The 24,594-nt window shown below is 35.8% G+C and overlaps 1 protein-coding gene, 1 non-coding gene and 2 pseudogenes across 2 annotated transcripts; 3 read left to right on the top strand and 1 right to left on the bottom strand.

Annotated features, from left to right (window-relative positions):
• Positions 1-3,989: 3,989 nt before the first annotated feature.
• Positions 3,990-4,063, bottom strand: TRNAN-GUU (transfer RNA asparagine (anticodon GUU)). The gene has a single exon. It is a non-coding gene; the product is annotated as a tRNA-Asn (tRNA).
• Positions 4,064-7,963: 3,900 nt separating this feature from the next.
• LOC137736710 (xylan glycosyltransferase MUCI21-like) lies at positions 7,964-9,736 on the top strand (annotated as a pseudogene).
• A 5,375-nt stretch (positions 9,737-15,111) lies between these two features.
• On the top strand, positions 15,112-19,106 carry LOC137736888 (xylan glycosyltransferase MUCI21-like; annotated as a pseudogene).
• Positions 19,107-21,172: 2,066 nt separating this feature from the next.
• LOC137736527 (chorismate mutase 3, chloroplastic-like) lies at positions 21,173-23,915 on the top strand. Its single transcript, XM_068475785.1, has 6 exons — positions 21,173-21,369; positions 22,300-22,522; positions 22,622-22,708; positions 22,849-22,992; positions 23,477-23,569; positions 23,676-23,915. The coding sequence occupies exons 1-6, from the start codon at positions 21,173-21,175 to the stop codon at positions 23,913-23,915; spliced, it is 984 nt and encodes a 327-aa protein (XP_068331886.1).
• The last annotated feature ends 679 nt before the right edge of the window (positions 23,916-24,594 follow it).

The following is a 24,594-nucleotide window of genomic DNA, read 5'->3' as shown; positions in this document are numbered from 1 at the left end:
AAAAAAGTAGATTGAAGAGAATGTAAGTGATTTTCGAAAAACACTAGTTATAAAAACTGCATCAAATTTTATAGGGTTAAACTTTTCGAGCATATAAGTGATTTTTGCACACTCATATTTACATTTCGTAGATCAAATAAGATTCACGTGACAAAAATAAACATAAGCATGCAGAACGAAAAACCAAAAAAAAGGTTTGCGAAAACTATTTCCCTTTCAAGAATTGCCTAATTTGGTATTCCCACAACTTGATGCATGTGCATGGAAACGGAAAAAGATTTGAAACAGAATCCCAGCATCGAGAAAGGTAAGCCTGCAGCAAGAATAGAACGCCCAAAATGATCAAATGGACAAGTCATCACCATCGGTGGGGTTTTATTTGGCAAAGTCATGGAATTTTAGGGTTTTCCGACTGTGAAAGAATCCTGGTTGGAAATTGATTTGCAAACCAAAATTAAACAATTAGGTGCGATTTGTTTGTGCAAATTAGGCATGTCAATTAGTGCAATTTCAGTAGCTGTCCTAATTGAAAACAAATGTAACATGCACGAAATAGGGTCGTGGCCTAATTGAAAACCAAATTAAAACATATGTTTTGAGGTCACCAAACTTTGATCATTCATCTAATTAATTGTTGTTTTCTGGGACCTATAGTTTAATGGGTACATACACAGGTGCCCATTTGCACGCAATTTTGGTCGAACAATACAAATTGTGAAGCATGTGAATCTACTAAATACAAAGGACGGCAAAAATATATATCATTGCTTTTTATTCAAGCGATGGAGATATTTTTGCTCAACACCTTCAAATGATGATAATACTCACCACCCTATTTATTATTGTTGGATGAGTTTAAATTTTGAGATCTGTGCAGTGGATATATACAAATCTCAAAATTTAAACTTGTCTAATGACAATAAATAGAGTGGTGAGCAGTACCACCATTTGAGGTGGCGAACAAAAATGGTCAGTAAGTGATGTGAGGATAAGGTAATCGAACATAGGATTTTCGGTGCATAGAACAATACTCCTAAACACTTAAGTTACTAATTCTCTATGTAACATATATCACTTCAAGTTAACGAAGTCTTTTTTTTTTTTTTTTGAAAGATGTTATTAACACTTTAGACGACCACGTTGTTGTTGCCGCTTAAATAAAGACCGTCCACAGTTGCAAGTAAGACCGACATGTATTAGAAAGGTATTCAATAATATAGTTAGTTTGTTGATCACCTTTTTGATAGATATTTTTGTCCATCATTGTATGTAGAGAAATGCTAAGGAGATTTTCTCAAAAGTGGAGCTTTTCATGGACTCCCTACCACCTCGTATTTTCAACATAATTTTTGTAATGTTAGCACATGAATTGACGTTAAACTGTGAAGTGACTGAGTGTCCATGGAGAGTTCCAGTTTAAGAGATTCCCTTGGCATTTCTCTTATATGTAAAATGGGAGACCTACAGGTGTCAAAAAGGTATTCAACCTCGTGATCAATTTTTGTGTCTAATGAGAATTACTCATCTATTATACGCAAGACCAAATGTCTTAAAAAATAATCAACAATATGGTTAATTTTACGTGTCTAAATAATATTTTCTCCACCAACTTAACGGGAGAAGTATTTGCCCTAAAATCAGTAAGAGAGCTCCTCTCTGTCAACTTAAGCGTAGTTACAATGACAAATATGCCCCCATTCTTATTAACAATTTAATTGATGGATAAGGAAAAGAAAAAAAATCAAGGGGAAACTTGATATAAGTCTAATTTATTAAAATAAGTCAAATTCCTTAAATTTAATTATTTTATTATCAATAATTATCTATTTAATGATAAGATTTATTATAAAAATCAAATTTATTCCTAATTATCTCTTTGATTATTTCTTTTTATTTATTTATTTTTTGTTATTTCTTGTTCTTCCTCCTGCTTTAAACCCCATTTATAGATTTTATTTTTAATTTTTATAATCAACCTATATTACAGGTTAATTATTTTTATGTATCTATATGACAGATTCTTTTTTATAATCAACGTGTCACAGATTAATATGTTTTGTTTGTAGGTATATTATGTTTTTTTCCTACCTTTTAATTAGGTTTCATATCTCGCCTACATGTATAATATACATTCATATATTTGTTACTTGAGTTAAGGTAGAATGTTTTATAGATAATTTATGTTAGTATATTAGTTTTTTTTTATAAGATATTAATTAGATTTTTTGGAGTTGAAAATGCATAATATTAGATCTTAATTGATTTTTAATATTTAAAAAAATATATAAAATGAGTATAAAAGATATAAAAACATGAAATTAAATAACTAGACTCACTCCTAAAAACCACCTATATTTTTGGACCTAGATCTAAAAGCCCCAAAAACCAATTTATTTTTTGAAAGAAAAAAATCCAACTTAAAAGAAATTCTCCATTGTAAAACAGTCATTAAGCGAAGGGTAAAACCGTCATTAAGGGGGGATTCTTAAGCTACTGCGGGAGTATTTCAGAGGGATAACATTGAGATTCCAACGTTGTCCGTTCATGTCTTTTATGAGTCCGAAATCTTGCGGCGTGAAATTCCATTTAAATCCCAAACTTGAAAAATACTCTCTCTCTCTCAAATCCCTATGTCGATCTGTGTCCACGATTCTTGGGCTTCCAAACCGAATAGCATCTGGAGAAACCGCCCCTCACTTTCAACAAAAATAACGGGAACGCCCCTGTCTTAGCGAGTTGACCAATATACCCCTGATGGGTCCCCACAATCACAGCATCCGCCCTCGACGTCATCATCTCCAATTCTCTCTCCGTGTCCCCCTCTCACAACTCCCAAGAATCTGATTATCTGTGAGCAAGGCATCTGGTTTCCTTTTACCACCAGCTTTTTCAAGACATTTGGTCAAAACTATTGCCCTGGCATTTACCATAATTGTCCTTTAAAGGTAAACTCATAAACAAAACCCACTTTCACTTCTCATGCCTTGGCATTTATCGGTAGCGTTATCTATGTATTTATTTTTATTTTTAACATGTTTTTTAAATTTTTTATTGTCGAATTTTCAAAAATTCTCAAAAGTGACCTAAACTCCTTATATTCGGATACCGTTGAATCTTGCATAAGTATAACTCTCAATACAAATGATCGACTCCACCTGAGAATACCCTAACCAATTACCTAACCAAATTGCCAAAATTTTACTCCTAGTTATTGTCTATTTTGCTTTTTAAACGTGATTTTCACTTCCCCTTTTCTTCTATAAAACCATTCATTTGTTTTTTGGATTTTGATTCTTCATTTATTTATTCCAAGCCAATAAAAGAATATAAAAAAATGTGTAAAATAATGAGATGTGAAAATCATTTTTCTACAAATGTAAATAAAACTATTTTGCAACAATGGTTTTTTTTTTTTTTTTGCACTCATGCAATTAGTATGTGCGTTTGCATGACCTCCTCAACAACGATTTTGCCCGATAATTTTGCTCATTAATTTTATGATCGAAGAGTACTGACATGGACAATTGTCTGTAACATATTTCAATAACCACATATCGTCTATATCGGAGTGATAATTTGATGTAAATTACTTTTGCCAAAGGGTGTAAAGAGGCCAAGTCGGTTAATATAATCAGAAAAGGTGATTGGTAGGTATAGGATTTTATTCCCTTGAATGGTCAGTTAAGGTTCTACGGACAACCACTGTTTTAGTAGGGTAGCAGCTAGATACCAGTGATAAGTCACAACTCATAGGTCATTAAACTCAATTTAATTACACATTTAATCTTCGGTTTGGTGCACTATGCAAATCATTGCCCTGCCTTATTCTTATTAGTCCAGAGATTAACTTACGAATTAACACTTATAACAGAGTCAGCTTAAAAAGTGACATTAAGAAATTATAAAATAAATAAAAAATAAAAAAATTAACACTTATAACGGAGTCAGCTTAAAAAGTGACATTAATCAATTATAAAATAAAAAAACACCGCTAGAAGGAGGGTTCGAACCTCCGACCTTGTGGTTAACAGCCACACGCTCTAACCAGCTGAGCTATTCCAGCTTCCTGATAAACGTGGTTCAAATATAAGATTTAACTAAGGTCTCATGCTTATATGACAACCTTTTGCGTGAGAGAGGTGTTAAGGCCAGTTTAAAAGCTACGCGGGCTTTTCTCTGTTCCTTACGCAGCGTTTTAGCTAATCCTTAGGCCCGGCCACTTTGTACTTGGAATTCTACATCCTTATTAAGAAGATGCATTTCATCAACTAAGTAGGCTATTGATTCCAGAATTCAAAACAAAAGAACAAAGTTCATCCCACGGAATTAGAATATGTATATCTCCACCTTATGTTTTGAGTTCTATGTATCTTATTCCATCATGTTTTCATCTGAAAATGGTGTTTGATGTACATAACCATCTATCATCTAGACCACATACTATCAACAATCCATGAAGTAAGAAATTGGCGAGTAATTTAAAATTTTATGGGTCTTTATCATAAATGGTTCCTAAATTTGACCCCTCCATCAAGATAGTTCATGAATTAGAAAATCGATCAATGTCGTTCTTAAATATTAATGTCCCAAATCATTGTGTTTCTAAAAGCTCTGCATGTGAATATTTTTTTTGTCCGCCCTCTAAGATGTGTTGATGGGCGTGCGAGAGGCCTTTTTATTATCATGGGCACTATGTGCCATTAAGGATTGTTTATTGGAATGTGCTATCCACACATCCTTTTTAACTTCTCACACATCCTTGTTAATTTCTGTCCATTGATATTTTTCAATTCATCTGATCTGACGGTTAAAAACTAAAAAGGTGTGGAAGAAGTAAAAATGAGTGTGTGGATATCACACCCCTTGTTTATTTATGTGAGGACGACATGTCATTTGGTCCTGAACGTAATTGTAATTGCAAATAATCATGATTATTGACATAAAATTGCTCTAACTCAAATTCACTTCACAACCACTATTGCATTATTAGTTGTTAAGATGGAACAATTTAACTAAATATTCAATTATGCTTGTCTAATTAGCAAGATTGGAAATAAAATTTGGAAGCAATTGTAATTAATAAAATGTTTATGCAGACGACATACCACAGTACAACAATATCGTTTTGTATCAATCATGCAATACTATGCGAAAGAAAATTACCATAATGTTGTATGATCAGTAGAAAATGCTATAGTTCGAGTGTATTCGTGCTATATGAGCCTTTGTCCTAATTAATTATGAATAGTTTTATTCACATATTTTTAATTTTTTTCAATTCATTCTACGTCGAATATTGAGAAGAGTATGAAATATAAAAATAATGTGCAAATAACGTTACCTTTAATCATTTGTATTCGTAATTTGACGTCATAAATTGTAGGTACCGTTACATGTAATCCGATGGGACTGTGAATGACTGATGAATGGTCATTTTCCTATTCAGCGAGTCAGAAGAAGGACGAAAAAAACAGAGAACCGATGAGTCCCGGGACCCACACCGGAATCCATTTTGGTCCAATCCGCGCCTTCCACGTCAGATTAATCATCTGCGTCCGCGAGCCCTCCATTGCCCCATCTATCTCCTCCTTCCGGCCGATGGTGCTATCCTGTGGGATCCACCGGATCGATCAAACGCCACGTGCGAGTACAGTCACGATGATGAAATCGTGCTCTCCGGTGTGCGCGGGTACACATGAAGATTTTCACAGCCCTCCTAGTCATGACCATCGTTTTTCATATTTTTCAAAAATTTTATAGGTAATACTTTTGACAAATATATTGTTGTGAAGATTATTTAGTAGTATATTTTAACGATTCGAATGACTATAAAATGTCAAGTCCGACACACTGGCCCTACCCTTGTGTTCAATGCGGACGGGTACACCGAAATCACGCAGGAGCCCATCCTTGTGAATGGAAAGCACGCGATTGGTGGGTTAGTAGGTATGCAGATTGACTGAGTTTTAGCAAGCACCCGATAATAAAACTTCGATAATGATACTGCCAACCATTGTTTTACTTCTGCCATCCCACAGACTTGTCATCATAAACCCTAAGTTGTTGCACAACCCTATAACGATGGTATTTTTCCATACCATCCTAGACAAAGCCTTTGGCAAAAACGATCACCATTCTAGACCTTCGACTTCCTGGCCGCCCCTCGTCTTACTCAGTCGAACCCTCGGCGTTGGTCAGGCCATCTTGAACCAAAATGAAGCGAAGCTAGCAACATAGAAGGTCGGTTTTGAAGTTGTGACTTTTGAACCGACGTCTATGATTGATATGCACTTCGCGTACAAGTAGTAAGAGCCACGCAAAATGGTCAGCGTGCATGGCACGGCGTGGCGCTTACACACTTCTTGTTCATGAGGCCCAGCGCAGTGTTCAAGCAGATTGATCCTCTCGGCACCAACTGGACGGCAAAGGTTTGCTACGAGTGTCCGGCTAGGGCTATGAGGTTGTAGTACATTGACTACAGGATTCATGCAGAGGAGAGTAGCTTGGTGCACAAGTATGGCAAGGATGACATTTTGGTGAAAGGTCCGGCTGCTAAAATTGGTTCCAATTGGGATATTTTGATGAAGATATATTTGAAGGAACAAGATGTTAAGTTGGATTTGAATAGGTTTACTTGGTTTTTGATGTCTAACTTATGGGAAGGCCAAGAAATTCATGGATAAGGAAGGGCAGTGCCAAACCATATACATTATGCATGATCGCGTTTATCATACAAAGTTTGAAATTGATTGACGACACAGAATATCTAATTTCATCTTTCAATAGAATTAAAACTAGTGAGAATCACCCCCATTATATACTGAAAAATAAAATAGGGCATGCATAAATTCAACAATGGAACCAACCCAAGTGGCCAAATTAGCCATACTCACAAAAAAGTGGCCCAACAATTTTTTTGTATATTCAAAACACGATTACCTGAAAAAAAGAAGAAAAATAAGCCACTTAGTATTACGATCTAGTGATACTTCTCTTCACTTATAAGTTAGAGGTATTAGGTTTGATTCTCGAAATGAATTTGAACCACATTATTGCTAGCCTATTGTGAAACTAAGCCCGTCCATTTCCTCCTTAGCGTAAATAATATTAATTATTCAAAAAACAAAACACGATTACGTGAAGTTACTTCATTTACGCTATAACATTTGAATTTGTTTTTTTTTTTTTTACTAAATAGAAGTGATATAATACGTGAAAAGACACATCACGAAACATGTAATATAAGCATTAGAAAGAACTTAAATAGTTAAGTGGTCAAGAAATTCATGAACAAGGAAGGGTATTGATATGTTTTGATATTCTGGCAAAAGCGACACATCACATCATCTAGCTGTTTTATGTAACTGACTTGCATGCAACGCACTTCCAAGAAAATTAAAGATTTTTCATTAATTAGAAAATAATTAATTGGATTGCAAGCTTAAGCAAAGCTTTAATTTAATTTCTTTTCAGGCACAAATAGGTCACTTTAATCTTTCTTTTTTTAAATTTTATTTCGCACTGTTCTCCCTAATCATCTTGTACAATTTCAGGGAGGCTGATTGTTTTTCCTTCCCATCCTCTTCTATTTGTACGGTCACAGTTAAATTACGTCAATATTTTATATTCCTATTGCTTTTTATTTTATTATTTCTACTAAAAAATCAATATAAAATGTTAACGTACTTAACCGTGACCGCACAAAATAGAAGGGGATAGGAATGACATCCAAACAGGAGGGCAGACAATCTGCCTCCCAATTTCAGAACCCTAACCTACCTCTCTCTCTCTCAACACATATTTTATCAGCATCCAAAGCAGTTTCATATATGCCCTGGTTGTTCTCCATTGGATTCATGCCACGTACGTCGGCGTGCTGATAATATATATAGCTGCAGAAAACTGATCACTTCGTTTTTGACATAGCCATTGCCGGCAGCCAAGCCCCCGCCGCACAAGGAGGATGAAGGAGACAAGTCCGAGGACTGAGGCGGTGGCTGTGGCAGCCTTGTGCTTGTTTTTCATTTTGTTCGAAATCAGCCTCTCTTCAACCTCCAGATTTCTCAAATATGCTACCACCACTACATATTCCGCGAAGATTACTACTCAAGGTATGAGAAATATTTTCAATCTCTCTGCTATTTTTCATCCAAAGCAATTACGTATCAAATTCCCTCAAGTTTTAGAAGCATATATATTTCAAGAAATTTGAAGGAAGTTCACCATTTTAGATCAAAGTTACAACCCAAAAAAAAAAAAAAAGTCCAGATGCACCATAAGTCGTTTAACGTTTAAAGCATAGGTTCGATGCTTGAAGCTCAGTTAATTAATAGCATTTACAATGCAGCCGCAGTCTCGAGTTCGATTACTTCTTTAATATATTACTCGACTTAACGCATGGAGGCCTCTTTCATAATAAAATATAATTTAATCAAATACAGATTAATGATATATTATCATTTACTACTAAATATCATCACTAATTTTGTTTTAAACTTCGATTTCAGAGGAGGGTACTTATGAAAAAACGAGGCTGATTAATCAACCAAACTCTCACCCTTCAATTTCCAATCGTCTGCGACCGTACAGATTGACGATATGATCTCTGTTCAATCAACGGTTCAACTGTCTTGGACCCAAATATTTTCACATTCTTCACTATGGGCCCAGCCCAGCTCCCACAGGTGGAAAAAGTCCAGCCTTACCCTCGAAAATTCGAAGGGTTCATAATGTCTCGCATCAAGAACATCACTCTCACTTCCGGCCCACAAAGCCCATCATGTAAAGTCCAGCACAATGTTCCGGCCCTAGTATTCAGTGCGGGTGGGTACACCGGAAACTTCTTCCATGACTTCAATGACGGGTTTGTTCCGCTCTTCATCACTGTCAACACAATCTTCCCCCATCAAGACATCGTGATCGTGGTTTCGGAAGCTCCCAATTGGTGGCCTAGCAGGTATGCAGATCTACTAGCATTGTTCACCAAGTACCCTATCATTATCCTAAAAAATGCTACTGCCACCCGTTGTTTTCGTGCAGCCACCATAGCCATAGGCCTCATAGCACATGATTTCATGGCCATAAACCAAACTCTACTACCAAATAAAAAATCATGCATGGATTTTCGTGTGCTCCTAGAGAAAGCCTATGGGGCAAAAGCCCACCCAAGGTTTTAACACGCAAGCCCACTAGATCACGCCCAAGACTCGTGTTGGCCTACCGCGAAAATGCATGTGGACGCATGATTACGAACCATAAACAAGTGATTAGGTTAATTGAAAAGGTGGGATTTGAAGTGATTGTGTTCAATCCCAAGAGGACAACCCCATTGCACGAATCTTATACGTTACTGAATTCGAGCCATGCCATGATTGGGGTTCGTGGAGCATCACTAACGCACTCTTTGTTCCTTCGATCAGGTTATGTGTTTATTCAAGTGGTTCCGATTGGGCTCAATTGGGCTGCATTTGCTTATATCGGGAGGGGGGCTAGGTCCTTGAATTTGGAATATTCCGAGTATAAGATTAGAGTGAACGAGAGTAGCTTGGTGGACAAGTATGGGAAGGAGAATTTCTTGCTAAAGGACCCATCTGCCCTTCTGAAAAAAGGTTAGCCATCTGAGTTTATGAAGATCTACCTCAAGGAGCAAAATGTCAAGCTAGATTTGGAAAGATTTAAGAGTTGTTTGAAGAAGGCTTATACAAAGGCTAAGAGATTTATGGACAAAAATGGTTAATTACTGTGGTTTTTTGTTTCCGTGATATGAAATAATGGAAGCAACATTTACAGGCTGGTAGTGGCTCTGTTTATTTTTGTTTTTTTTAATATCAAATTTGGTCGTCATTACAGCATCTTAGTAAGTAATCATTTTATTTTTATATTTTGACGGAATGGAAGAAAAGTAATGAAATCCACGATGGTACTGAATAACCTCCTTTTACTTTTGCAATAACAAAACCTTTTATCTTTGTATTTGTTCATCAAATATTGTTCAATTCCATATCCAAGCTCGGTTTTGTCTAAATCTGGCTGAAGAAGAAATTTCTCATTGCAACTTGTTCATTATATAAAAAAAGACTAAATAAAAAAAAACTAAAAATCCTGAGTGCGCTTAATAGATATTTTTGGAGACCACAACAAAAAAAAAAACAAAAAAAGTATAAATTAAAATAAATTAAAACCAGATATTAGAAAATCAAAATGGCTAAACCGAATTTAATTGATTTTTTTTTAAGTGCGAGGTTTTAGTGTTTCGATTCTCATGACTACTTACACTACATTATTATTGACTTGTTATGTAACCCGTATGATGTATCAATCTCGCCCCCAAATATCATTGTATATAAAACAAATTACGCTATATATGAATTTCTAATGTACTTAGAAGTTGCCAAGACGTTACCAAAGGATTGATTAAAAGTTGCCGAAAATATAGAAGAGTAGTAAGGTAGGTGAGTGAGCATGCAGATTGCAGAGGCAAGCAAGAGGCAGAGATGGGAAACAATGACAGCGCTGCATGCAGCTACTAATTTTCAGTGTAACTGACATGCATACAACACCGTGGCGCACGTCCAACAAAAACAACTATATAGACTTCGTGTCAATTCCTAGAACTAATTGGATAACATGCTTAAGCAATCAAGCTTCACTATTTTTTAAGAAAACCGAAGCTTTTCTCCCAAAGTAATGTTTCCTTGCATTAATTTTAGTGAGGGATGGTGGTTCAATGAGTTGGGATATCAACGTGAGTCGAAACTGATTCGTGTTTTGACTCAGTTTCTTTCAAACTTAAGTTTTTTATTTTATTTTACCACCGATGGAATACATGCACTCAATCAAGGGATATATATTGGGACCAAGGTGATACTAGGAATAAAGTGGTCCCAAGACACTCAGAGTCTGGGAAATATACATGCGAAGGTCTTCCAAGATTCCTTTGAAAGTTTGATACAAGTCCCTTTTGTACCTACCAAATGTTGATAAATTCTCTCGATATCACTCACCATATGCTACAACATATGTCGTTATATGTTGACATGTGCGTAATATGGTTTGGCTGCCGACGACTAGCCACCAAGTGTCGATGAAATGCCTCAGTGAATCAACTAAAATTTTTACATAAAAACTTGACCCTCAACACTAGGACGTCCTAATGTTCGAATCCTGAATCCGTCACTACTTGCAACAACATATGCACAACGGTATAAATCACACCAGAGTTATGCCATGATAATACGACTAAAACGACCTGATATCAATGTGAGTTAAACCCGAAACTAGAACTCATCGTTACCTAAAGGAAAAACTAGCTAGTTTTACCTCAAAATTATCAATAGCACAAGACCTACCTCTGGTTAGTTATTTAGCACCTTTTCTTCAAAAGCCCATGATCCCATTTAATTTGGTCGTTTGTCACAAACTCAGTTCCTATAAGTCTGTAAGAGCATCCAAATGCAGGTTCAAATTTATATAAACTCCACTATTTTTTCACTACAACTCAAAAGTCCAAGAGTCCATACATATACCTCCCTCTTCACACACACACACAGATATATATATTAAAGATGAGAAAGAAGTGGTAAGAGGCAGCCATTAGCCAAAGAAGGTCAAAAGATGATGAAGAAGACAGTTTCGAAGGCTGCGGTGGTGGCTTTGGCATTGTGCTTCTTTATCATTGTATTCCAGATCAGCATCTCATCAAACCTCCATATCTTTTAAAAAATATGCTACTACATACTCAAACCAGACTCATCAAGGTAGGAAATTACCGCATTAATTAATTTATTATTTAGTTAATTAAAAGCTTTAACATTTCCATTTCCTCTCCAATTTTCATCTTATTTTGCATGGCAACTACACATATTTGGATTTAACAAGTTCTCTCTGCACTCAAATCACTGATTTCATAGTTTAAATTAATTTAACATACTTTTAATATCGTTTGTTAAATAAAGGTTTGCATGCATTGTCCACCACTTTTATTAGTTATCTTATTAATTGTTTCCGTTTCTCGTTGCATGCAGTGATCCCTCGCAAAGATCTTAATTGGTCCACCGGTAATTCAATAGTATTCAGAAATGGAACCTTTCCCATTTATCCTTTTTTTTGGGGTGCCTTCTTCACTCAACTTTTGATATGTGAACTTTACTTGCACTTGAAACTAAAAATTTAAGATTCGTGTGAAAGTGTTTTTAAAGTAACTGAAAACTCACCCTATCATCATCCCTAAAAGTTTTACCACCCCTTGTTTTCCTTCGGCCACCATAAGCCTCATCTCCCATGATTTCATGACCATAAACCAAACACTACTATCCACTCCAAAAACGTTCATGGATTTTCGTCTTCTCATAGACCAAGCTTATACCGAAACTTCCCATCGCAAAATCTTCGCATCCGACCCCACTGACCCTCAACCGATACTCGTGTGGGCTAACCGGCTTGTGGACGCACGGTCGCGAACCTATAGACCAGGTGGTGGAGCTGATGAAGAAGGTGGTATTTGATGTGAAAGTGTTTGAGTCCAACACCACAAACCCATTGAATGAAGCTTGCATTGTTGAATGCAAGCCATGCAATGATCGGAGTGCATGGGGCTGTACTCACTCACCAATTTTTTCTCCGGCCGGGATCTGTGTTTGTGCAGGTGGTTCCGATAGGGTTACAATGGGCGGCGGATGCATTTTACGGGAAGGTGGCAAAGGATTTAAATTTGGAGTATATTGAGTATAGGATTGGAGTGAACGAGAGTAGCTTGGTGGACAAGTATGGCAACGTGGGTTTGTTGTTAAAGGCCCCATATGCCCTTCTGAATAAAGATAAAAATGGGTGGCCACCGGACATTATGGACATTTAATTGTACGAACAAGATGTCAAACTTGATTTGACCAGGTTCGAGGGTTGTTTGATGGAGGTTTATCGAAAGGCTAGGAGATTTATGGAGTTGAATGATTAGTTACGTAACTTTGCATTTGGACGAAGGAAATAAAATTAAAATTCAGTCCAACGAACAAAATGTTGAATTGAATCATACCAGTTTTTATTGGGAGTTATTACTCATTTTTGTACTTGTTGTTTTATTTTCTAATTATTTTTTTAATTAAAAAAAAAAGAAAAAAGAGATAATAGGAATTCTCTTAGACCAACTCCAATGGTGGGCTAAAAGCTAAATTACCCTCCAAACCCACTCCAACCCAAGAGGAAATTTTGGGTTAAATGCTAAATGCTAAACCAATGTCAAATTCCCCCCAAAATTTAGCCCAGAAATCGGAGTGGACTCCACCCAATATTTATCGGAATTTAAATTTTTTTTAGATTAAAATGTTCATAAAATTAATTTACGATAGTCTACATATCTATTTTTTTTTAAATTTAATTTAACAAAAAAAAATAGCCTAAATTCATTCTTTAATAATCTCGGGCTAAAATTTTAGGCTAGAACAGTTGGAGTAAAAAAGTTGTTTCTGGGCTAAAAGCTAAATTTTCCGGACTAAAAAATTTAACTTTGAGCCCAACCATTGGAGATGATCTTAGGCCACTCATTGGTGCTTTATTTTTCATTGTATAGCAGATCAGCATCATATGAACCTGCTCTGGAAATTGTCGAGGTGTCAAATGGTTAGGTGGCAAGTTGAATTATAATGATTTAAAATTTGAACAGCCTCAGATTTTCCTTTCCTATTTGTTTCTTTAAGCCACAATGTATCAATTATTTCATGGAATCTTAATTAATGGGTTCAACCCTAAATAAACAATATTACTTGAACACCATGTGATTTTCCTAATAAACAAAAAAAACAACAATAATTAAGTTTTATTTTATTCAGTAAGATTGGTTGTATACATCTTAAAACGTCATTATGCTCAGTTTTGCGCTTTTCCGTAAGTTTTTCTAGATCTTTCTCTACCGCTTCTGCCATGAGCTTCCGTCTCGTAGTTACATATTTTAACTAGAGTATATGTAGATCTTCGTTTCATGTTTCCAAACCACCTTAAGTGGTTTTCTCTCACCTAAACGCTGATTTTCCTAACAACTGTTGTATATATAATTATAATAATTAGCATGTTAAAGGACCCTTTCAAAGTAAAATCTTAACGTGCTGAAGACTTGGAAGTCATTCTTCCAAAAAAAAAAAAAAAAAAGACTTGGAAGTCATTTGTTTGATTTGGAAAGTTTCCAATTGACTATATTTCCAATAAAGTGGTAGAAAGAAATCCACTTTTTGAAATGGTACGCATGTGTGTGCGTAAAAAAAAAAACCTTCTCCTTCAAGAAAAAGGTATATGTGCTCGAGTTTTTTTTCTCCACTCACCCTCTTTAATCACATGTATCAACAAAATAAATTGTCAATTATATACCTTTAATTCACTTTCAAATTTTTTAATAATTAAAGTTGATCGTTATAAGCGAGAGAGATTTGATTGACATTTCATAAAAATCGATATATGTCGATATCTGTCGACAAGTGCGCAATATGGTTTGGATAATGACAACTGGCCACCAAGTGTCGACGAAATGCCTCAGTGAATCAACTAAATTTTTACAAAAAAACTTGACCCTCAACACTAGGATGTCCCAATATTCAAATCCTGAATCCGCCACTACATGCAACAACATATGTACCACGGTATAAATAACACGAGTTATGCCATGATAACACGACTAAAACGACCTGATATCGGAGTTAAACTTGAAACTAGAACTCATCGTTACCTAAAGGAAAAACTAGCTAGTTTTACCTCAAAATTATCAATAGCACAAGACCTACCTCTGGTTAGTTATTTAGTACCTTTTCTCCAAAAGCCCATGATCCCATTTAATTTGGTCGTTTGTCACAAACTCAGTTCTTATAAGTCTGTAAGAGCATCCACATGCAGGTTCAAATTTATATAAACTCCACTATTTTCACTACAACTCAAAAGTCCAAGAGTCCATACATATACCTCCCTCTTCACACACACACACACACACACACACACACACACACACACACACACACACACAGAGATATATATATATATATATATATATATATATATATATATATATATATATTAAAGAAGAGAAAGAAGTGGTAAGAGGCAGCCATTAGTCAAAGAAGGTCAAAAGATGATATGAAGAAGACAGTTTCGAAGGCTGCGGTGGTGGCTTTGGCTTTGTGCTTCTTTGTCATTGTATTCCAGATCAGCATCTCATCAAACCAGTGGCGGATCTATAGAGGGACCTAGGAGGTCCCAGGACCTCTCGGCGACCCTAAATTGCTGCTAGAAATTTTTTAAGGACCCCTCGTACTCGAACACGAGGTCTGTTCAGGGTGTTCTGTAACTTCTGGGTTTGGTGGTTTTGTTCTTGCGAAGACGAAAGCAGGAAGAAGATGATTAAATGAGTCTCTCTCATCCCTTCATTCCCACGTGACCACCCTCAAACTTTCCCATTTAATGTATTTTTTAATTGGTCCAATCACGTTTGGACAGCTAACATCAAGTTGATCTTTCCAAAAAAGAAAATGGGTTGTCAGTCCCTAGGTGTATTTTTGCTAATTGGTGTGGCTGCCTTTTTATGCGTTCAGTACCTCATTTTACTTTCTACACCCACATATTTAACATACTTATTTGTCTTAAAATTCAATATAAATCAATATGATCTCTAAAAATATTATGTAAATTATTATGAACTTGTAATTATTTGAACTTGTAATTATTTGAACTTTTATCTTATACCTTAAATTCACCAAAATACTAAAGGTATATAATAAATTTACTTAAATTCACCTAGTCCGCCTAGATCGCAAGCGGAGAAAAAAGAAAATAGGACCGCTTTTAACAATTGGTATATGTTTTGTGTTTTTTTTTTTTGTTAAATGCGTAGTTTAGAAATAAAAAATATGGAGAGATTTTTCAAGCCAAAGACAATAGCATCATCTATTTGTTCATTGAGAAAGATAGTTGAGTGACTTAATTAGTTATTTATATTGAGAAATATGGTTTTTTATGTACTGGTAATGAAGTTATCATAGAACATTTTCATACTATGAAACCCCGTTGTGGACGCTCAAATTAGGATTTTATAACTTGTAATGTTGTTTTGCGTATGATTTTTTAATGAAATGTATTATATTTAACTTTTCATTGTTAATGTTGTCTATAAAAAAATTTACCTTTCTTAATGGGACCCCCCAAATTTAAAATCCTGGATCCGCCACTGCATCAAACCTCCAGATCTTTTAAAAAATATGCTACTACATACTCAAACCAGACTCACCAAGGTAGGAAATTACCGCATTAATTAATTTCTAATTTAGTTAATTAAAAGCTCAAACATTTCCATTTCCTGTCCAATTTTCATCTTATTTTGCATGGCAACTACACATATTTGGATTTAACAAGTTCTCTCTGCACTTAAATCACTGATTTCGTAGTTTAAATTAATTTAACATAATTTTTAATATCGTTTGTTAAATAAAGGTTTGCATGCATTGTCCACCACTTTTATTAGTTAGAGTAATGCTATTCATACCATATTTTTGTACCACATTTTCATACCACCTTAGATGACATTTGATGTGGACAGTCACATCATTTGAATTAATTTTTAAATTTAGTTCATTATTTAATAAACTAATAATTAAAAAAAAACTAGTTAATTAAATGATGATTGTGGTATACGAGGAGTCTTTCTCCTTCATTTCCTTGGGTTTTGTAAATTTTTCAAATGATGTGGCTGTCCACATCACATCAGATGACACCTAAAATGGTATAGGAATGTAGTATAAAAACATGGTATGAATAACATTACTCCTTATCTTATTGATTGTTTCCGTCTCTCGTTGCATGCAGTGATCCCTCGCAAAGATCTTAATTGGTCCACCGGTAATTCAATAGTATTCAGAAATGCAAACTTTCCCATTTGTCCTTATTTTTTTGGGTGTCTTCTTCACTTAGCTTTTGATATGTGAACTTTACTTACACTTGAAACTCAAAATTTAAGACTAGTGTGAACGTATTTTTAAAATAGTTGAAATTTTTTTGATAAAAAAATATTTTGAAAACCAATTGTTAGTAAAAACGCAAAAATATTCTCTCAAAGGGTTTTTAGTTAATTATTTTAAATTGGCGCTGTCTAGGTTTGGGGTTTTGTAGAGTTTTTAAGGTGCAGCGGCCTTAGCCTCTCGAGAAACAATGAGCCTTACAAGGTTGGATATCTTCATCATCGAATTCAATTCTACTGCGGCGTGGCGGTGGCTATTGTGGTTGTGGCAGTGTAAAGAGGCCTAAACCCTGTTAAAACATCGTGTGTTTTGCCAATTTTATGAGAAAGAAGCGTTTGGATGGGAAGACGTGATAAGGTGAAGAGGTTTGAGGATACCCATGGCGGCAAGTGTGCTGCAGAAGGAAGCGGTAGAGACGGGTAGGTTAAGATGGTAAAGAGAGGTGGATGGAACCAATTTATATTCATTTTTAGTTTGTTGGATTTATTAAAGGGTAGCGAGAAGAGAACTGATTTGTATTTTCAAAAATCAATTTCGGATAACTCTAGGAAGACTAAATTTATAGACAAAATTTATAAAATAAATGATATGTCACCAATACAAATGCATACGTTGATCAACATTTAAGTAATAATTCAATCGTCAAATTTCATATTATTTAATTTACAAAATTTTATCTTTTTAGCATTACCCTTAAATTTTTAGTTAAGCGTAAGCAAATGCCACATTTCAAAAGCCATGTGAAGAAGGCTAAAAGAAAAGGATAAATAGGAAAGGTTATTAGAATTTCTCAATTTTTTTTCTTTTTCTTATTATATTTTAATTTTTTTTTTTTGAACTTTTATTAAAATTAACTCTTTGATTTCAGAATTAGAAGGAGCTCATGAAAAATTGGAGATGATTAGCACACAAAATTCACACTCTCAAGAATCTTTGCAACTTCCAGTGAAGAACACAACAATCATCTGTGACCGAACTCATGCACGCTACGATCAATGCTCAATCAACGGCCCAACTGTCCTGGACTCGAAAACGTTGACATTCTTCACCATGAGCTCATCAGCCCAACCCCCGGCGGTGGAAAATATCCAACCCTACCCTCGAAAATTCGACGGTTTCATTATGCCTACCATCAAGAACTTCACGCTCACATCGGGTCCAGGAGGCCCGCCGTGTGAGGTCCAACACGACGTTCCGGTACTGGTATTCAGCGCCGGCGGGCGCATTCGAAGACGCAACTTCTACCATATTTTTGATGACGGGTTCATCCCACTCTTCATCACCGTCAACACGATCTTCCGCCCCGATCAGGACATTGTAATCGTGGCTTCTGAGGCCACCAAGTGGTGGTCTCCCAAGTTCCCAGAGTTAATGCGCATGTTCACCAGGCCCCTATCATCATCCCTAAAAGTTTTACACCCACCCACTGTTTTCCTTCTGCCACCATAAGCCTCATCTCCCATGATTTCATGACCATAAACCAAACACTACTATCCACTCCAAAAACGTTCGTGGATTTTCGTCTTCTCATAGACCAAGCCTATACCGAAACGTCCCGTCGCAAAATCTTCGCATCCGACCCCACTGACCCTCAACCGATACTCGTGTGGGCCAACCGCAAGGGGGCTCGTGGACGCACGGTCGCGAACCTGGATCGGGTGGTGGAGCTGATGAAGAAGGTGGGATTTGATGTCAAAGTGTTTGAGCCCAACACCACAACCCCATTGAATGAATCTTATGCATTGTTGAATGCAAGCCATGCAATGATCGGAGTGCATGGGGCTGTACTCACTCACCAATTTTTTCTCCGGCCGGGATCTATGTTTGTGCAGGTGGTTCCGATAGGGTTACACTGGGCGGCGGATGCATTTTACGGGAAGGTGGCAAAGGAGTACAGGATTGGAGTGAACGAGAGTAGCTTGGTGGACAAGTATGGCAACGAGGGTTTGTTGTTAAAGGACCCATATGCCCTTCTGAATAAAGATAAAAATGGGTGGCCACCGGACATTATGGACATTTAATTGTACAAACAAGATGTCAAACTTGATTTGACCAGGTTCGAGGGTTGTTTTGACGGAGGTTTATTGTAAGGCTAGGAGATTTATGGAGTTGAATGGTTAGTTATGTAATTTTGAGTCTGGAAGATGAACCTCAAGAGATTTTTTAGTAAGACTGGTATACGGGATGATACATCACATGTCATTAAATAAATAATAGGATATGTGTGTGTTAAAAAGTTAATAACTTAAAAAATAAAAATTCTTACAATTCATATTAAAACAAGTGGTGTACCATTTGTATTCCCGTTATAACTAAAAGTTTCTTATAAACCTGCTTTGGAAATTGTGGAGTTGTCAAACGGTTAGGTGGCAAGTTGAATTATAATGATTTAAAATTTGAACATCCTCACATTTTACTTTCCTATTTGTTTCTTTAAGCGACAATGTATCAATTATTTCATGGAATCTTAATTAGTGGGTTCAACCCTGCATAAGCAATATTACTTGAGCACCATGTGATTTTCTTGGGGTTACATATGTATTGTATTGCCATGTGATTTTCCTATTAAACAAAAAACAACTATAATTAAGTTTTATTTTATTTAGTGAGATTGGTTGTATACATCTTAGAACGTCATTGTACTCAATTTTACGTTTTTCCGTATCTTTTCTTAAAGTCATTTTCTAAGTTTTTCTAGATCTTTCTCTACTGCTTCTGCCATGAGCCTCCGTCTTGTAGTTACATATTTTAATTGAAGTATATGTAGATCTTCATTTCACATATCTAAACCACCTTAAATGATTTTCTCTCACCTAAACGCTAATTTTCCTAACAACTGCTGTATATATAATTGTATAATAATTGGAATGTTAAAAGACCTTTTCTAAGTAATATATTAACGTGCTAAAGACTTGGAAGTCATTTGTTGGAAAGTTTCCAATTGACGACATTTCCAATAAAATGGTAGAAAGAAATCCACTTTTTGAAATGGTACGCATGTGTGTGCGTGAAAAAAAAAAACCTACTTCTTCGAGAAAAAGGCGTATGTGCTCGAGTTTTTTTATCTCCACTCACCCTCTTTAATCACATGTAACAACAAAATAAATTGTCAATTAGTAACCTTTAATTCACTTTCAAATTATTTAATAATTAAAGTTGATCGTTACAAGCAAGTGAGATGTGATTTACATTTCATAAAAGTCGTCATGGATTCCACAATTATAATATATAGAAAAAGAAAATTTGTTTTAAAAAGTGCAAAATAAATTTTTTAAAAGCATTTAAAAAAGAAAAAAATTGGACAACTGGTGGTAAGTCATAGTTATCCACTACTTCTGGTGGTCGGGAAGACTCGTAGATGCATTTCAACCTCCCCTTGGCCGCAAATTTGGCTTCCACACCAGCAGCATGTTTCAAACACGAGACCTCCAGTTTTTAAGAGCATTTTTAAAGGAGATGTCAAAAAGTCTTACTTGGACTGTTTTGACAAACAAAAGTGATTTTCTGGTTCCAAAGGAGATGTCAAAATTTTACATGGATTGACATTCTTCACTTTGATGCCAAATTTGAATGCAACGTCAATTTTTTCTATTTTATTTTAATGTTGGGGCAACATATTTCTTTGTTTTTATTCAATTATTGACGATTTTATTAAATCCAACCCACTTGATGTTTTTTAAAAAACCAAAAAACTACTTTTATTTGACATCTTGGGCGGAATACTAGACTTTACAAAAAGTTGTTTAGCCACATCAGCTGTAAAAATGAAATTTAACATTTTAATTTGACATCATCATTAGAGATGATTTAAAGTGTCAATAATAACCCTTTTAATATTCACAATTCACATTTTTGTCGGTGAATTATAGTTAATCACGCACTTCTATTTTCTTCTTCAAACATCTTTATTTTTTATCATCATATTAAATAAATAAAACAAAAATAACGGACATGATTAAAAAGACCATTTAAAAAGAAAAACATAATATGTGCATAACAATTTTCTTACCATAATGTAGTCAAATTTGGCCAATTAGTCACCAACTTCTTTTTTTTGTGCCCACGTGTGAATTTAGCCGTTAACACAAAGCCACAGCAGAAAACGTTTATTTAAGCACTTTTTGCTTGAGGATCCCCATAACGTACGTTAACAAGTCCAAACAAATCAAATCGCACCAGTGATCGCCATGGGTGCCAAGCTCTTGCAAGCTTCAGTTCCCAACGCTTCAGCCCACAACGCCTCAAGGCCTTCAATACCCACTCCACATTTTGTCTCCCACACCATTTTCAACACACCCAACAATTTTTTCCGATCAAATCCCGGAAGAAAACTGCACTTTCCTCTCCAAGTTTCTTCTTCTTCTTGTGCAACCTCTCCCATCAAGTAAAGACGATTGTTTTCACTTTTTTGTTCTTCATTTTTTAATTTTTTTTTTTTACATCGGCTGTTTAGTGCTATGTTATTGCTGCTTAGTGCCATTAAAAAAAAGGGAAATTCTAATGGAGAATAATCAAATTATATGGTTTTCTGAAAGTGAGTAACTTGGGATTGTACGGTTTGCTGATTGCATAATGTTCTTGCAAGGAAAGGTTGTTTGTATAATCTGCACTCTATTAATAACGACAGATAGATTACAGCAGTGTTCTTGAGGAGCATTTCCCATAGGATTTTAACAATCTAATTACATGTCAGATAAGTTTTCAAAGGGTTTTGAGGTTTAATTATTCACTAGTTTTCTGTTGGGTTAGTGAGTTGAAGCTCTTCCCATATTTGTGTAATTCCAGAGAACTCTACTTCTTGCATTTTTAAAACCAGGATATTGTTGCAAATCAACCCTTTGAGTTTACCAATGAAGTTCAGCAGTTTCTTGTTTTGCCTGCTAGAAAAGTCCGGTCTTGGTTTATCTGAAAACTATTGATTAAATAAGATTAGCTGACTCATTTGATACTCTTTGTTTGTCAGGTGAGGTGGTTTTGTTATTTATTTGTATATGAAACGTGATTAGTCTATTATTATGCTTGAGATCGAACGTAGAAAATCGACCTATTGTTACAATAAAATAACTTTGGACTTGCAGCCGAGTGCTGCATGTTTTGTAGAATCATGTTATGTTTTTCTTGGCGGCCGGAAATTTATCATTGTGCACTCATTTCCCAATTAGCATACTTGCTAAGATCATAACTAGTTCAGATGTGCCCAACAAAGCCTATGTATCAGCAGATTTTATGTAAAAGGAAATGAACTTGCTATTTCTTAATGAATCGATAATTTTCCGCAGGCTAACTTCTGACATGCGGCTTCTTTTTCGTGTAGATATTTAAGTAAGAAAAGGGTGGATGAGAGCGAAATCTTAACTCTGGACAGTATAAGGCACTCTTTAATTCGACAAGAGGATAGCATAATATTTAGCCTTCTGGAGCGGGCTCAGTACTGTTATAATGCAGACACGTATGACCATGACACCTTCTCGATGGAAGGATTTCGTGGTTCACTGGTTGAGTTTATGGTCAGGGAAACTGAAAAACTCCATGCCCAGGTAATCTAAATAAGATAAAAAAGATTAATATAACTACTACGATCCTATTATTAATGATGCCGGAGATTTTCTTAACTGCCCTTCATTTTCGCATGCCAGGCGGGGAGATACAAGAGCCCTGACGAACATCCTTTCTTCCCAGCACACTTACCTGAGCCAATGCTTCCTCCTTTGCAGTATCCACAGGTAAATTCTAATACACAGCATGATAATTTACCCTTGTTCTGTATCTTTATAAATTTACTTGCATAATTTGGCTTGTTTTAGTGTATGCTTTTGAAGTGATTTCTGACCTGATTTGGCATTTTCTCTGATAATGAAACTAGGTTTTGCATCCGTATGCCGATTCGATTAATATAAACAATAAGGTTTGGAATATGTACTTTAGAGATCTCCTTCCCAGATTAGTCAAGGCAGGAGGCAACGGTAATTGTGGATCAGATGCTGTTTGTGACACACTTTGTTTGCAGGTAAACCACTATCAACTGAATTTACAGAAGTTCACGATTCTCACGTAACGGTCCAGAAATTATGACAAACACAAATAATAGACTATTAAGTTATCACATTATACTAGTTTAGGTAATTAAGTGTCGTATTATAGTTGAGAGGATTGTTTTATTTGTTTTTCTGTTTCGTCTCCTGTCTGGTTGTTTAGTTTGTGGCGTCTGCATTGGGCCTTCTAGTTTGGCCTTTCGTTTGCATCTCAGTTTAACGTTTTCTCCTAGCCTTGTCCATGACATATGGATCCTTTGCCTCCTCATGAGTTCATTGAATTCTGCTCTTGCGAACCGGTTTTTGAAATTTTGAGTTCGGGACAGTAGTTTGCATTTTCGATGTTTTTGTTCCCTACTGTTGTTCTTAAGACTTTGCGTTGTTGTGTTAGATTCTACATCAATCCTTTTAGTGTACCCTTTTATCAAATTCCTTTCCGATGTTGGATGTTTGTTGCAGGCGCTTTCGAAGAGAATCCACTATGGGAAATTCGTGGCAGAGGCAAAATTCCGTCAATCCCCTGCAGAATACGAGGCTGCCATTAGAGCACAAGTAAGCTTCCTCTTATAAGTGTGCCCTCATCATGGCATTGCTTGATGGTTCATTATCTCATATATTGACGGCGTCTTTTTCTTGTGCCGATGTGTGGTTCTTGCAGGACAGGAATCAACTGATGGTGTTGCTGACATTCGAAACAGTGGAAGCAGCGATCAAGAGGAGAGTGGAGATGAAGACGAAACGATACGGGCAGGAGGTTAAAATCGACGAAGGGGAGGATGATGCAGCTAACCCTGTATACCAAATCAAGCCACATTTAGTTGCCAGTCTCTATGGAGATTGGATCATACCTCTCACAAAGCAAGTTGAGATTGAATACCTCTTGAGAAGATTGGATTAAAGTGAAAATCCATGATTTGTTTTTGTTCAATTTATTTAGGGTTGTGCTATCCACACACTTATTTTTACTTCTCACACATCCCTCTCAATTGGCTGTACGATTTAATGAATTGAAGAATATCAATGGCAAAAAAATTAACAAGGGTGTGTGAGAGATAATTTGGATGTGTGAATAACACTATCTTTTATTTAATACGGATGTGAATTGTCTTCTCATTGTTTACAAGTCAAGTTGTTATTTAGTAGACCTTTTAATCTATTCGTCCATGCCATTCATTTGCCTTAGATTACTGAATTAGTCTTTGGATATGAAACTACGTTTTAATCATGTGAGAAGAGAAATAGACACGTAACGATATATGCTCTGTGAGTTTTGGCCCGACCTCGTTCCCCAAACTAGGATTTGAAGGAATAACCTACATATGTTCAAAGTTGTCGTCAATCAAATGGCCTGAAAATTACGCGATTTGTGATTCCCACCATGTGCAGAAGAACCTTTAGCATCCAAAAGGGGAAGAAAACAAAGGAAAATAAGAAAGAAAGAATGAGGCTTAATCGGATAAATGGTCCTCGTGGTAATAGATATTTTGCCACACGTGAAGTTAGATTCAAGGATTCTTCTGTTATGAGGTATGCAAAAACGGGTAAAGGCGATTCTTTTGAGGGGAAAGCTCACAGGG

Source organism: Pyrus communis, chromosome 6 (genome assembly GCF_963583255.1).
Source record: "Pyrus communis chromosome 6, drPyrComm1.1, whole genome shotgun sequence".
NCBI classification, from domain to species: domain Eukaryota; kingdom Viridiplantae; phylum Streptophyta; class Magnoliopsida; order Rosales; family Rosaceae; genus Pyrus; species Pyrus communis.
Note: the sequence above shows the minus strand (reverse complement) of the source record. Positions and strands in the feature narration are given on the sequence as shown.